General features: G+C 34.4%; 1 protein-coding gene across 1 annotated transcript in view; it reads right to left on the reverse strand.

Annotated features, from left to right (window-relative positions):
• Window positions 1-1,238: 1,238 nt before the first annotated feature.
• The window catches only part of LOC136846930 (golgin subfamily A member 6-like protein 25), a 44,104-nt gene continuing 29,039 nt past the window's right edge, over window positions 1,239-16,303 (reverse strand). Inside the window, exon 2 of the mRNA XM_067118184.1 lies at window positions 1,239-2,385. Coding sequence (XP_066974285.1) covers window positions 1,239-2,385 — 1,147 coding nt within the window. The remainder of the gene's footprint in view (window positions 2,386-16,303) is intronic.

Consider the following 16,303-nt stretch of genomic DNA (forward strand, 5'->3'; position numbering starts at 1 on the left):
CACAACCAGAGGACCAGCGACTGGCAAGCTGGAGGCAACCCAAGGATCCAGCAAACATGATGCAAACGATCCACCAGCCAGTCACAACGCCTTCCTGGCCGTTTTACCATCAGTTCTGTATGCCCACAATGGTCGATCACTTCCTGTGCATTGTGGATGTGTAAGGCCACCCATCAGCTATTCATCTAAATCTCCAAGGCCTTATGTGGTAACCTTACTCATGCTCGCCCAAATTGAAACGGTACCAATACTTTCTACTGATCTTGACATACAACATTTTCTGACTATAATCTACTATAGCCTTTACCTTACTGAGGAAATTTGTTCCTAGAATATATCCCCATTTCCTTGAGGTACGTTGTCTGTAACGACCATTTCACTGGGGCTGTCTTTCCATGTTTGGTACTTAAGATAAGAGAGTCTACAAAAGGTCCTACTCCCCGTTTCTGGTCCCAGAAAAGTGACATTTCTTTTCTTTTTCAGGAACTCAGACCTCACTAGGTTCCTGTCTCCTTCTCTAAGATGGATAATGGCCTCTTGACCCTTTCTTGTGGGCTCAAGGTGGACATTAAACGTCAGAGGGACACCAGGATACTCGAGGTTCCCAGCCCTATTTTCCTTGTTCTTGATGAAGAGTGTAGATCCATTTTCATCGAACTGGCGGACAAAACCATAGCGCCAAAGCACTTCCCTGCCCAGGGAAACGTTCGGATACATGTATCTGTTCTGAACGTAGAAATCAACGACAACTTTTATGTTGTTGTCGAGAATCACTTCCACGTTCTCGATAACACCTACAACTGCTAAATCCCCGAAAAATTGGCGATCGATTGTGGAAGGCGTCAATTTTATCATGTCCTGGTCAAGGCCTAAATCCACGGCAGCATCCAGGGTCATTATGGAGTAGCAGTTCAGTTCACGTTGCCAGACCAATTCCCTGAAATGGTTATTGATCTCTACCTTGACCATGCTGGTGGAGCTCACTGCTGCCTCCGGCTGTTTCTCGAAGACAGGTTTCGTCCTCATTTTAGTTAGAGCCTGAAGGTCCATGTACGGCTCACTATCCAGGGTCGCAATGTACTTCTTTACGTAAACCTTCCATCCATTAACGGTGTTTACGTGCACATTGCCTTTTTCGTCCCTCTTTCTCATGTCAGCAATGGTCTGTAGCATTATTTCCTTATCAAACTCTATATCTTCCATGGCTGTTTCCTCAGGGCATTCTTGCTTTTCATCGTTTACTGCCTCTTCTTTTTCCTTGCTGGTGACTTCTCTTTCCTTAATAGAGGCTTCCATTTCTCAATGGCAATTTGTTTTTCAACGTCAAATTCTCGATTTTCCCTGTCGAGAACCATTTCTTCCTCATGCAGCGATTGTACAATCTTAACCAGGTCCTCTTTTTTCCGATTAAAGTCTTCCCGTTCTTCACAGAAAGCTTGCTGCTGTCTGTCAAACGACTCTCTTTGCCTTTTAAATTCTTCTGTTTCCCTGAAGAGATCCATTCTTTCATTGCGAAGAGATTCTTCCATTTTTACCAAGTCCAACTTCTGGCGAACAAAGTCTTCCTTTTCCTTTTCGAAATCTTCTCTTTCGCGGCAAAGGGAATCTTTTTCTTCGTCAAGCTCTTGTCTCTTCAGGACGATAGACATTTTTTCATCGTCAAGAATTTTTCGAGCTTCACTGAGGCTCTCTTTTTGCCGCTGACATTCTTGCATCTCTCTTTTGAGGGGCTCTCTTTCGTGGTCAACACTAACCTCTTCCTTCGCAGAATCTTCTTCCTTGCCAAACTCACAGCTGGACTTCTCTTCGTCAAATCCAAATCGTAGACCTTTCCTGACTGCGCTAATCTTCTCCTCGAAGACTTCCATCAATTCTCCGAGAAGACTTCCAGTTTCCTGCTCAGCCTCCGCCAGAACATCATCTCGACTTGGCTGGACGTTTTCGTCAGGGTGGACATCATTATTCCGTGGCTGTGACTTTCTGGTTTCAGTCTTTTCCGTTCCGATCTTTTCGTCTTCTAGTTTCCCGCTTGCTGCCTCGCAGGAATTCACCAGGTCTCGCAAATGTGGACAACAATAGTAAATCTCATCCATAACCTCGAGAATTTCCTGCGCTTTTTTTGACTGTTGGAGCTGTATCCTGTGAGCGTTAAGATGGTCCTTTTTGGCGATATTCAAAACACTGAAATCAAGATCCGTAATTTCTGAGACGAGAGTGCGAATGACGTGATCCTTGACTTTCTTGATTTCCTTTTTCACTCTCTTCTCTTCCGTCGTCTTCTTGAAGAATTCGAAAACCTTGATTCTTTCAAGCCGAGTTGGGACGAATGCAGAAGTCTGCGCGTCCCCGAATAAGTTATAAGAGCAAAATCCTTTAAAAAGGCCACTGGAAAACACAAACAAATTCAACAATAGTACACAAAACATTTTCATGACTGCTGGTATGACGTGCCTGAGAGAGCCCTAGTTTCCAAAAACGCCACTTGTCTCCTCCGAGCTACTATAGGATCCATGGAGCCTCCAGAGAAGCTTCGCTGGCTCCGAGGAAAAGGGATTTCGGCTTCTGCTGGAAGGCCTTCGGTATCCAGACAGAAGATTCCACTGAAGCCTCATGCCGATCTGGGAGGAATTATACACATGAGACTGACTTCATATTAATCTTTTTTTTTTTTTTGTTATTAAGATTTTTAGTTCCGAGGCGGATTCACACACACACATACACACACACACACACACACACACACATATATATATATATATATATATATATATATATATATATATATATATATATATATATATATATATATATATATATATATATATATGTATATATATAAATACATACATACATACATACATATATATATATATATATATATATATATATATTATATATGGGCTATATAGATCAATAATATAGTCTATCAAGTTGCATGGGCTATAAGATCAATAATCAGTCTTCAAGTAGTAGCGACTATTTTTTAATTTAAATCTATCCAACACCTAATAAAAATTGATCGAATATCACATTTTTCTCAAAATTAGTGTCATCAAAGAAAAATTATTTCTCTATTAAGATGGAGGTTAATTCACTTTATCAAATGTAATTGCAAGGATGTTGGGTTTTATGCAACACAGGCGAACACTGAACGCGCCTGGGGCCAGATCTCCCAAAAGTTTAGCATCATCAATCATTTTGTAATACACATTCCCTTGATCCGCTGGATTCCGCCAAGATTTGTCAGCTGAACGTAACTACGAATTCATTTTCGTCTAATATAAGTTATGACGCCACTGAATAGAGAGGAATTTTAATGATCACATGAAACACTCAATACACTTTTGTTTGCGGGGTTTTAATTTAGCTGGGAGAAACTTGTTCATATATTTCTTGCCGATCTGTTATGTTTTTTATCTGTCTACTGCAAAAATCTTACATGACTATTTTCGTTATTGCACAATAAATAAGCCAAATAATTGCTTGAAGAGATCATTGATAATGCTGAAAAGTTTGTAACTTTGTCAAGAATTCCCACCAGTTCAAGTGAATTCTATTTGTCTCTTATCTCGAAAGGTAACCTAAACAGACAATGCTGCGAATATGGTAGCAAGGCTATAAGCAATTTCCGCGGCATCATCTTAATTTAGCGAGATTGTTATTTACAAAGGGGTTATCACATGACCAAAAAAGCTGAGATTCACCTTACATAGCGCTTTGTGGAAGGAGTCCTTGTCATTGTCATATCCGGAGATCACATTCCTTTGCTCTTCAAACGAGTTTCCGGGAATTGGGTCTTGGAACAGAGACAGAACACATAAAAAAAAAATATATATATAAATATATATATATATATATATATATATATATATATATATATATATATATATATATATATATATATATATATATATATATATATACATACATACATACATACATATATGTATATACATATATATACATACATATACATATATATATATATATATATATATATATATATATATATATATATATATATATATATATATATATATATATAATGAAACCAAAACGCCTAACATAAAACGTAACAAACAGTCAAGTACCACATTCATTCTTGTACAAACACTGTACGAGTGCTCTGATTGTTGTTCAACAAAGAGGCGTTTTGCCTAAAAATACAATTTCAAAGCAAACGTGACAGCGCTCACCTGTGCAAACACATGCAGGTGACCGTGGCTAATTACTACACCTGTACAGATGCTTTTCTGTATTTTAGACAAATTCTTGCACTTCTCACCTGTCATAATAATTGATATATCTGGCAAGATACTTGTATTTATACATGCCATCATATATGTGGTAAGACGAATTGTATTTTCTTGCCTATCATAACCATCAATATATCTGACAAAATACATATATTTATACATACCATCATATATGTGATAAGAGGAATTGTATCATCTTGCCTGTCATAACAATTAATCTATCTAGCAAAATACATGTATTTATACATACCATCACACATGTGATAAGAAGAATTGTATCATTTTGCCTGTCATAACAATTAATCTATCAAGCAAAATACATGTATTTATACATACAACCATACATGCGGTAAGACGGATTTTGTATTTAATAAAATGTGTGTAATTTTTTTTATACATCTGCAGTATAAACAATCAACATTAGCAATCTCCTTTTATTCCCCGAACTTATTTACCATTCCTGAATCAGCACCCCTGCAGACAAGATTAAAAGTTTTTTTTTTTTTTTTTGTTCCCTGGTACCGAGAAAGAAAAAAAAAGCTCCCTGGTAAAAATCACACGGTTTTCTATGAGGTAATTTGCGCTATTTCATTCCGTTCTCTTTCCCCCTTTTATCGAATGTTTTCCTTTCCAACCACTCTCTACTCACTCCTTTTTCTTTTTCTTCTGTTTGGTGTTTGTGGAGTTTTATTCATCCCCGTTTTCCTGTTTTTTTTTTAGTGTTTTTTTCTAGTTTCGTTTTCTTGTGCAAGAACAGAGTAATAGGATTTTTTTTTTATATCGTTCTGAAGACGAGTTATAAGAGGTAATCTTTGTAAAATAACATGGAAGAGAGAGAGAGAGAGAGAGAGAGAGAGAGAGAGAGAGAGAGAGAGAGGAGTATGTTTTTCACCTCTAATTTTTTACCAATTCCTCTATTACGAGTTTGACTGATTGTGTTTTTATGCCAGAATATCAGATCAAGAATGCCTTCTAGGAAAAAGGATTTTTCGGTTCCTGGTTTCAAGAAGAAACCAGGAAGGATCTCTGTAGCGTCCCTTCGGCCCCTAGCTGCAGCCCCTTACATTCCTTTTACTTCACCTCCGTTCATATTCTCTTCCTCCCATGTTACTTCCACCCGTTCGTGGCCATTATTTCAACATTATTTTCAGCTGCGAATGACCTCATAGGTCACAACGCTTGGCCTGTGGCGAAAATTTTACATTTCAATTCCACAAGGAAAGAAAAAATAGGATAATGCATGAGGTCTGAATGATGAGCAAGAGACGATATGGAAAATGATGATGAGTCTACTTAAGAAATATTTTTGATAACACACTCGCATAAACACAGGCTTTTCTATATGTATGTATGTATGTATGTTTATTATGTATGTGTGTGTATGTATATACATATATATATACATACATACACACACATATATATATATATATATATATATATATATATATATATATATATATATATATATATATATATATATATATGTATATATATATATATATATATATATATATATATATATATATATATATATATATATATATATATATATATATATATATTATATATATATATATATATTTATAGAATATAGCACATTCTCCTGCAACCACATTACAGATAAAAACCAAAAACGTCCCTCAAAAAAAAAAAAATCATGGAAACAAACAAGAGCAACAAACAGTTTACTGTACATACCAACTTGACCCTAATCCAGCACTGGGGTCAAACCCAATTTGCATATTCAAGAACTTCAATGACGCCCACAACGAGGACCTCTACCACGCTCTCGAAAAGGGTGACCAAGAAGAATATGTAAAGCAGAAATAAAAGATTTTGCTGCTGGTTATAATACATTTCTTCTCTTTTTCGGATTTCATAGAATAAAAGAGAATACAGAATTTAGGGTAAAGGCTAAGCGCTGGGACCTATAAGGTCATTCAACGCTGAAAAGGGAAGCTGACAGTAAAAAGGTCTGAAAGACGTAACAGGAGGAAAACCTCAATGCAGTTGCACTGTGCAACAATTGTTAGGAGAGGGTTGAGGTAAGTAAGATGGAAGAAAATATGAACGGAGGTACAGTAAAAGGAATGAAAGGTATTGTAGATAGGGGCCTAAGGAAAGGACGCTGCGAAGAACCTTAAATAATGCCTACTGTGTACCGCGTGAGGTGCACTGATGGCACTAACCCCCTACGGGGAAAAAATACAGGTTTTATAAGGCAGAGTAAGATACAGATTCTTCACATTTTCGTAAACAAAAAGCGACAACAGTCATTAAATTAAAATGAAGTTCTCATCGGGAAACATTCAGATATAATTAATAAATAAAACAACTTAGACCAACTCCTACCTCCGGATTTCCTGCTCAACTTTCCATCAGAGAGAAAATGAGGAAATTCTCTGTAAATTCCCTCGATCTCAGACCTCCTCTCAATTACCCTCCTTGTAGCAGGTTGTAACCGCCATTTTATGGTTCCTCTCTATTCCTGTCTCTCTCTCGTTATCATCCCCTTCTTTTCGAGCCCTCTCTCCTCGCGGATTATTTCTCCTCTCTCATCATTAGCCTTTAAACCCCTCTGTTTCTCTTTCGCCTTCCTGTTATTAATCCTTTCTTCCTCCCTCTTTCGCGGAAATGGATCCCTTTCATCGCGGTGATGCCTTTGCAAGTGGCTCCCTCTCTTTCTGGTCGAGTCTTTTAAATAAAGGTCTCGGTACTTCTTTTTTATTTTCTTTTTCCTTTTTGCCTTGATTAACTCTGTGCCTGAGTCTCTCCCCTTATTCTTTCATTACCTACATATATTGTCTTTTAATATATCTATTCTGCTTTTTTAGTCTTCACAATTATTGCGTTTAATTTATTCGATTTTCCTTGACTTTTCAACAACGTTACGAGCAGAATTTGAAGTGTAATGAAGGCTCAAGAACTGGTTAATCGTTGGTTATCTGGCGTCACAGCTACCAAGGTCATGGATAAGGATGCGAAAGAAAGAGCAGAAGATAGAATGAGGAAGAGGAGATTAATTGGAAGGCGAGTGGAAGGAAAATCGGTTTGGAATGGCTGACTATAAAGTCATTATTCATAACAATGAGTATTGGCATATCATAGCTTATGGTAAATCCGACTCAAAAGATTTTTCAAGAATTAAAGAGACAGAAAGGACTTTGATATTGATCATTGTAAGGTTGACATTCGTGGTTTTAATCCATGATTGTTTTCATTATGATAATGTCTCATAATCTTGGGAGAAAATTTAACACGAGGAAGGTCTCCCGTGATGACACATTTTTACCTGAACATTTACAAGCGCAAACATAATACATTCACACACACACACAACGTATGCTTATATACATATATATATGTATGTATATATATATATATATATATATATATATATACATATATATATATATATATATATATATATATATATATATATATATATATATATATATATATATATAAACTGTATAAATCACGAAAATATGGAACGTGATGAATATATAAAAACAAAACCCATGAAGGAAAGAGAAACAATGGAGTGCTGCAAGGCCTTTTTCGACTTCATGTCCTTTTTAAGTAAAGGACAAGAAGTCGAAAAGGCCTTTACTAACATTGTTTCTCTTGTTTCTCTTTGTTTATATATTTATATATATATATATATATATATATATATATATATATGTATATATATATATATATATATATTACAAGTGTGTATGTGGGTACACGATTTTCATTCCGCATTTCAAAATCTTTTTACCTACAGAGGCCGATTTATTTACCCATAAAACACCGACAAAAATTCCCGAAATAGCGCACACGCAAGAATTAAATAAAAAAAAAGTAGGTATTTTGAGAGCGGGTTAGTTTCCCCCGTACCGCGAGCTGGATTTTACATATTCAAATAACGAGAATCGGGGCGCATCAGGTTTTGAGTGATTTTGAAAACTTTATTATCAGTAAACTTTTTCCAGACACGACACGGGGGGGCGGTTTCCTTGATTTGTTTGAACAGGTTTCGGTTTCAGTGTTATTCACTGAATGCTCGAATGAATAAGGTCCTTTCACTGTTGAATGTGTTTTTGGATGCTTGAGGTATTGCTGCGGTCATCAGTATTAGAACAGAATAGAATATAGAATTTACTGGCCATTCAGCTATAAGGCACTGTAAGTTTGAGGTGAAAGAGGAGAGCAGCTCATTGATTCATTTTACAAAAAGGGATTATGCAGTTACTTAAGTAATGCCTACAGTGCACCTAATTTTTAACCCCTTGGGTCATCAGTATTCATTTTTCATTATTATTTTTTAAAAATTACGTACGTTTTATTGTATAGTTTTTTCTGTATATTATTTTTTTAAATTTTAAATATTTATTCGTCTTCTTACCCTTGGAATTTATAGACCATTAATATTTCTTATTTTTTTGTCTTGGTAATTCAAGTTATATTCCTCTCATTATCCTAGTAATACTTAGCTCATTAACATTTACCACTAATTCATATTTTAGTAATGTTGCGCCTTCCTGAATGTCCAGGAATAATGAAAATTTCTGTGACACTCCCCACAAGATTTGCATAAACTACAAACTACAGAATATCTAATAATACCAATAAATAGAGTTACGGTACTGGAGAATTTTTAAGTTATATTTCTCTCTTTATCCTTGTAATACACAGCTCATTAACATTTGTCACTAATTCATATCTTAGTAATTTCGCGTCTTCTTGAATGTCTAGAAATAATGAAAATATCTGTAACAATCCCCAAAAAGATTTGCATAAACTACAAACTGGAGAATACTAATTAGAGTTAAGATACTAGAGAATATCCAATAACACCAACAAGTGTTAGTTAATTATTCATCCATTTACAAATAATATTCTCGCTAACACCAACAAATACATCTTTGGTAGTTATTCAGTGAAGAACACCAATTACAAATATAATGTGGTTCGGATTCCACAATAAGCTGTATTACAGTCCATCACGTAAAAATAGTCTAATTTTCAGCCCTAGAGAGCTGTTAATCAGCTCACTGGTTAAACTCGCAAATAATTTTTTGCCCACCGAATTTTTTTTTTTTTTTTTTTTTTTCAAATTTCAGCCCACGCCTCGCCTAACTTGGGCAGCTTCTTCCCAGCTCGAAAACTCAGGCGGCCACTCGTCACGCGAAAAATTCCTTTGGGGGAAAGAAGCCCACTTCTATAACTTCTCATTTTTGCATGTGAAATGCTTTCAGTTTCCCCGACAAATCTTCAAGGAACGTAATTTAACGCGGCTGCTGTTATTTATACGAGCATTATCCTCCATACCGTTGAGGCATAATATTGCGGTGTCGATTCGGCGTGTGTGATGTATTGCCAATGAGGACGATCTTTCTCTGAAGCGAAGCGTTTGTTTTTATTTATAAATAGGGTTTCGCTAGTCATAATGCCGGCTTCTCATGGTGATAAAGATGATGTATTCTTGAACCTATTTCTTATTCATATGTAAAAATTATTATTTAATTCATTATTATTATTATTATTATTATTATTATTATTATTATTATTATTAGCTTTATTATTAACAGGACATATTCTTAAATCTTTTTCTTATTCATATGTAATGGTTATTATTAAATTAGGACATATTATTTAAATCTTTTTTCTTATTCATATGTAAAAGTTATTATTAAAATTAGGAACTTTCAAATGGAATTAGCCTACAAGATTATTAGGAACATTCAAATTATTATGACCATTAAGTTAAAAAGGAATTATTAAAAGAATATGACCATGTGTTGAACTTTCAAATGGAAGAAGCCTACATGACCATTAAGTTAAAAAGGAACATTCAAATTAAAAAAGGAACATTCAAATCATTAAGGAAAGGAACATTCAAATGGAACAGCATCATTAAGTTAAGTTAAAAATGGGAACTTTCAAATGGAAGAAGCCTACATGACCATTAAGTTAAAAAAGGAACTTTCATAAGGAAGAAACCTACAGCATCATTAAGTTAAGAAAGGAACTTTCAAATGGAAGAAGCCTACATGACCATTAAGTTAAAACATTCAAATGGAAGAACTTTCAAATGGAAAGGAACTTTCAAAGGACTACATGACCATTAAATTAAAAAGGAACTTTCAAATGGAAGAAGCCTACATGACCACAGGACCATTAAGTTAAAAGGAACAAATTTCCATTAAGTTAAAGGAAAATGCCAACATGACCCATTCAAATGGAAGAAGCCTACATGACCATTAAGTTAAAAAGGAACTTTCAAATGGAAGAAGCCTACATGACCATTAAGTTAAAAAGGAACTTTCAAATGGAAGAAGCCTACATGACCATTAAAAGTCAAATAATGACCATTAAGTTAAAAAGGAACTTTCAAATGGAAGAAGCCTACATGACCATTAAGTTAAAAAAGGAACTTTCAAATGGAAGAAGCCTACATGACCATTAAGTTAAAAAGGAACATTCAAATGGAAGAAGCCTACATGACCATTAAGTTAAAAAAGGAACTTTCAAATGGAAGAAGCCTACAAGACCATTAAGTTAAAAAGGTTCAAATGGAAGAACCTTGACCATTAAGTTAAAAAAGGAACTTTCAAATGGAAGAAGCCTACATGACCATTAAGTTAAAAACATTCAAATGGAAGAAGCCTACATGACCATTAAGTTAAAAAGGAACATTCAAATGGAAGAAGCCTACATGACCATTAAGTTAAAAAAGGAACTTTCAAATGGAAGAAGCCTACATGACCATTAAGTTAAAAAAGGAACTTTCAAATGGAAGAAGCCTACATGACCATTAAGTTAAAAAGGAACATTCAAATGGAAGAAGCCTACATGACCATTAAGTTAAAAAAGGAACATTCAAATGGAAGCCTACAAAAGAACATTCAAATGGAAGAAGCCTACATGTTAAAAAGGAACTTTCAAATGGAAGAAGCCTACAAGACCATTAAGTTAAAAAGGAACATTCAAATGGAAGAAGCCTACATGACCATTAAGTTAAAAAGGAACATTCAAATGGAAGAAGCCTACATGACCATTAAGTTAAAAAAGGAACTTTCAAATGGAACATTCAAAAGCCTACATGACCATTAAGTTTAAAAAGGAACTTTCAAATGGAAGAAGCCTACATGACCATTAAGTTAAAAAGGAACTTTCAAATGGAAGAAGCCTAATGACCATTAAGTTAAAAAGGAACATTATGGAAAATTAATGACCATTAAGTTAAAAAAGGAACTTTCAAATGGAAGAAGGACCATTAAGTTAAAATGGGAACTTTCATAAGGAAGGACCATTAAATTAAAAAAGGAACTTTCAAATGGAAGAAGCCTACATGACCATTAAGTTAAAAAAGGAACTTTCAAATGGAAGAAGCTTACAGGACCATTAAGTTAAAAAAGGAACTTTCAAATGGAAGAAGCCAACAGGACCATTAAGTTAAAAAAGGAACTTTCAAATGGAAGAAGCCTACATGACCATTAAGTAAAAAAGGAACTTTCATAAGGAAGAAGCCTACAGGACCATTAAGTTAAAAAAGGAACTTTCAGATGGAAGAAGCCTGCAGGACCATTAAGTTAAAAAGGAACTTTCAAATGGAAGAAGCCTACATGACCATTAAGTTAAAAAAGGAACTTTCAGATGGAAGAAGCCTGCAGGACCATTAAGTTAAAAAGGAACTTTCAAATGGAAGAAGCCTACATGACCATTAAGTTAAAAAGGAACTTTCATTAGTTAAAAGGAAAATGCCAACATGACCATTAAGTTAAAAAGGAAAATGGAAGAAGCCTGCAGGACCATTAAGTTAAAGGAATGGAAGAAGCCTACATGACCATTAAGTTAAAAAAGGAACTTTCATAAGGAAAATGCCAACAGGACCATTAAGTTAAAAAAGGAACTTTCATAAGGAAGAAGCCTACAGGACCATTAAGTTAAAAAAAGGAACTTTCATAAGGAAGAAGCCTACAGGACCATTAAGTTAAAAAAAGGAACTTTCATTACAGGACCATTAAGTTAAAAAAGGAACTTTCAAATGGAAAAGCATTAAGTTAAAAAGGAACATACAGGACCATTAAGTTAAAAAAGGAACTTTCATAAGGAAGAAGCCTACAGGACCATTAAGTTAAAAAGGAACCTTCATAAGGAAGAAGCCCACATAACCAATAAGTTAAGTAGGAAACTTCTACAGAACAGAATTAGATCTGCCATTACCAATACCAGGATAACATATATCGATGCCACTATGTAGAAAAAAACGGAAAATGAAGAGAAGAAAATAAGGAAATGAATAAATATGGAGATAATTTCGCAAGCAAGCGTCAACATACCTAATTTAATCTTGAATCCCTTTCCTTCTTTGTTGAATTTTACTCCAATTTACTCGCGACAAGAGATATAAAGTTAAATGAGATTAGGAAGACAGAAATGCTGTTTGTGTCGTGTTTCTCAGCTGTTCAAATGATTCAATCACTCTTTTCTTGCAGTTACTCAAATTCTTACGACGTCATTCTTTTTGCAATATTCCGTCTCTTGCATCATACTTTTTTTGGTTATTAAAGTTCTCATATACATTTTTTTGTTCAAAGTTAATATAGTTAATATATATATATATATATATATATATATATATATATATATATATATATATATATATATATATACATACATATACATATATATATATATAAATTATATATATATATATATATATATATATATATATATATATATATATATATATATATATATATATATATTTCTGCAATTGTTCAAGCTTTTATGTTATACTTTCTTGCAGCTGTTCAGTTTGTCATATTACACTTTTATTGTAGTTGTCCAAGATCTCATATTATGATTTTTTGCAGTTGTTCAAGCTCACATGTTATACCCTTTTGAAGATGTTCAAACTTTCATAAACTTTTCTACAGTTGTTCAAGCTTTTACATTATAACTTTGTTGCAGCTGTTCAGTTTTTCATATCATACTTTTTCGTAGTTGTTCAAGATCTTTTTTCATACTTTTTCTGCGGTGGTTCACACTCGCATATTTTACTCTTTTGAAGATGTTGAAACTTTCATAACTTTTCTGCAGTTGTTCAAACTTTCATATACTTTTCTGCAGTTGTTCAAGCTTTTACATTATACTTCGTCGAGGCTATTCAGATTTTCGTATTATACTTTTTCGTAGTTGTTCGTTCAATCTTTTATATTTTATACTCTCTTGCAGCTGTTCAATTTTCATATACTTTTTCGTAGATGTTCAAGATCTCGTATCATACTTTTTCCGCGGTGGTTCAAGCTCTGATGCCCTACTTCCTTCCAAGATGATCTGTTAGAGTGAGTGTTTCTTTACATCGAGGGAGGAACCTTAAACAAATAACTGTTTAATGGCGAAACTCCCGATTTCAAACTACTTCTAAAACTTTCCAGGGTTTCACTTAATTGGTCTGTGGAACAGGTGTTCATTCCCACCTCTCTGGAATCGAGAATGCTGGATTGTGCTGTTTAGTTTCTCTGTATTTCACTTTACTTCCTCGTAATTCTTCCTAATGAACACCATATTCTTTGGAAGCTTGAATTTCAAATCAGTGGCGCCTTTAGTGGGTTGTTCCATGTGAATAGGTTTAATCTACTGAATATAATAATAATAATAATAATAATAATAATAATAATAATAATAATAATAATAATAATAATAATAATAATAATAATAATATTTAAAAACCATTTAATATTTCCAGAGTGAAGAGATAAAGGTGTTGCTTGTTTCACAGGAGTTCTGGAGTCAGTGAGGCTCAATGAGTCCAGCTGTAACTTTAATTATTATTATTATTCAGAAGACGAAACCTATTCATATGGAACAAGCCCACCAAAGGGGCCACTGACTTGAAGTTCAAGCTTCCAAAGAATATGGTGTTCATTAGGAAGAAGTAAAAGGAGGTAGAGGGAAAAACGAAAGAAGAGATCTCACTTATTAAAAAAGAGAAAAAAATGAATTGAAGTAATAAATAGGTAAAAATGTACTTTTCCAATGGTGTTTGAACCTTGCGTATATCCCAGATCTTTCCATCTTAGAAGTGGATCGGGATGAGTGCATAATTTCCCATGGCTGTTGAATTGTGCCTCCCGTTGTTCGTGATTTTCGTCCCATACTATATTCAAGATGACTTCAACTGTTTTCAGAAGGAAAAGTTGTTCTCTCTTATTATTCCAATTTTTTTTCAAACTCGTTGAAAGTATCTACAAACAATCCAAAATCTACTTTTTGATTAGACGTAAAAATTAACAAATGCTGGTCTAAGGAAAACCTCACCGAAGGACCCCCTTTTGAATTAAGATATGGTGATATGCATTCTGACGGAGGCAGTGGCTACCGAGAGAGAGAGAGAGAGAGAGAGAGAGAGAGAGAGAGAGAGAGAGAGAGAGAGAGAGACTGTAAAATAAATAATAATTATACTGTCGCTGTTGGCAGCTTCCAATAGTTAAGAGAGAGAGAGAGAGACTGTAAAATAAATAATAATTATATTGTCGCTATTGGCGGGTTCCAATAATTGAGATAGAGAGAGAGAGAGAGACTGTAAAATAAATAATAATTATATTGTCGCTGTTGGCGGCTTCCAATCATTGAGAGAGAGAGAGAGTGGGGGGGGGGGTAAAAATAATTAATCATTGTACTGTCACCGTTGGCAGCTTCCAATAATTAAGAAAGAGAGAGAGAATGTTCGAATTAGATGGAAATATGGCAAAAAAAAAAAACCGAAGAGGTGCATAAAAAGGCACCTACGTCACACAACTCAAAATAAACCTTAACGGATCGAAGAAATTCGTTCAGGCTACTGCTGAGATCAGAAATCGCTGAAAGATATAAAGAGAGAGAGAGAGAGAGAGCTGCTCTTCTTTCAGCCCACCGAAAACATTCCTGCAACTTCCCTTATCACTAAGCACCAGTCCATTGTCATACTCTTGCTTCCTCGCTGAAGTTTTGGCACAACTTCAACGAAAGAGACATTGGAGAGGGTCATGGAAAAAAAAAAAGAAGAAGAAAGGGGTTATCTTTGGTGGAAATCGAAAAGAACTCGCGAGAGAGAAATAAGGGAAAAATTCAGACTACTCCTCCAAGATGGTTATCTACTTCTCTTTTCTTTCTTGTTCTTTTCGAGGCGGGTGTATGTGTATGCATATGTGTATGTATGCATGAGTGTGTGTGTATATATATATATATATATATATATATATATATATATATATATATATATATATATATATATATATATATATATATATATATATATAAATAATATATATGTATATATATATATATATAATCAGGGGTCAATTCTGAATGTGAAAGATCTCCGAGAGAGAAGAAAATTCGATTTTTATCCCAAGAGGTTTTGACCAGACTACCAAGGTTCCTAGAACGCTCTCAGGACTGGGTTTACGCTTGATTATCTTCCGGAGTCCTACAGATATGCAAATGAGTCTTTGGCTCGCGTCCAGCTGTTAAATGGCTCGCAAAGTTTGAGATAAATTGGAATCAAAAGTGCCTGAGAGGCTGACACCTTAAATTCCATCCAGCAGTCATTTAGTTGCTTTACTGCAAGCATTCTTGCACCTTCAGTTCCTGAGCTACTTGTTACTTCTTTCAAATGAACGCCGCGATATTCTTGGGAAGTTGGAATTTCAAGTGAATGACCATTGTGGGCTTGTTCCTTATGAATAGGATTCATCTTCTGAATAATAATAATAATAATAATAATAATAATAATAATAATAATAATAATAATAATAATAATAATTTACTTCATTCCAGTTCTTCGTACTCAGTGGGCCTTTCCCCAGTTGCATGATTCTGGTATGAAGTCAGTGTTTTTCACTGAACTAATATTTTGTCTAGTTTTCCTTATTCCTTGTTATTTATCCTTTATTCATTCCTCTTCACACAACACTGTTCTTTTCTCTGGTGATTTTCATGTTTTCTTCATTCCCTTCGCTTTTTTTGTTTTGTTTCTAGAATTATATTGATGTTCTTCTTGCTTT

This window comes from Macrobrachium rosenbergii, chromosome 16 (assembly GCF_040412425.1).
Source record: "Macrobrachium rosenbergii isolate ZJJX-2024 chromosome 16, ASM4041242v1, whole genome shotgun sequence".
NCBI lineage: Eukaryota > Metazoa > Arthropoda > Malacostraca > Decapoda > Palaemonidae > Macrobrachium > Macrobrachium rosenbergii.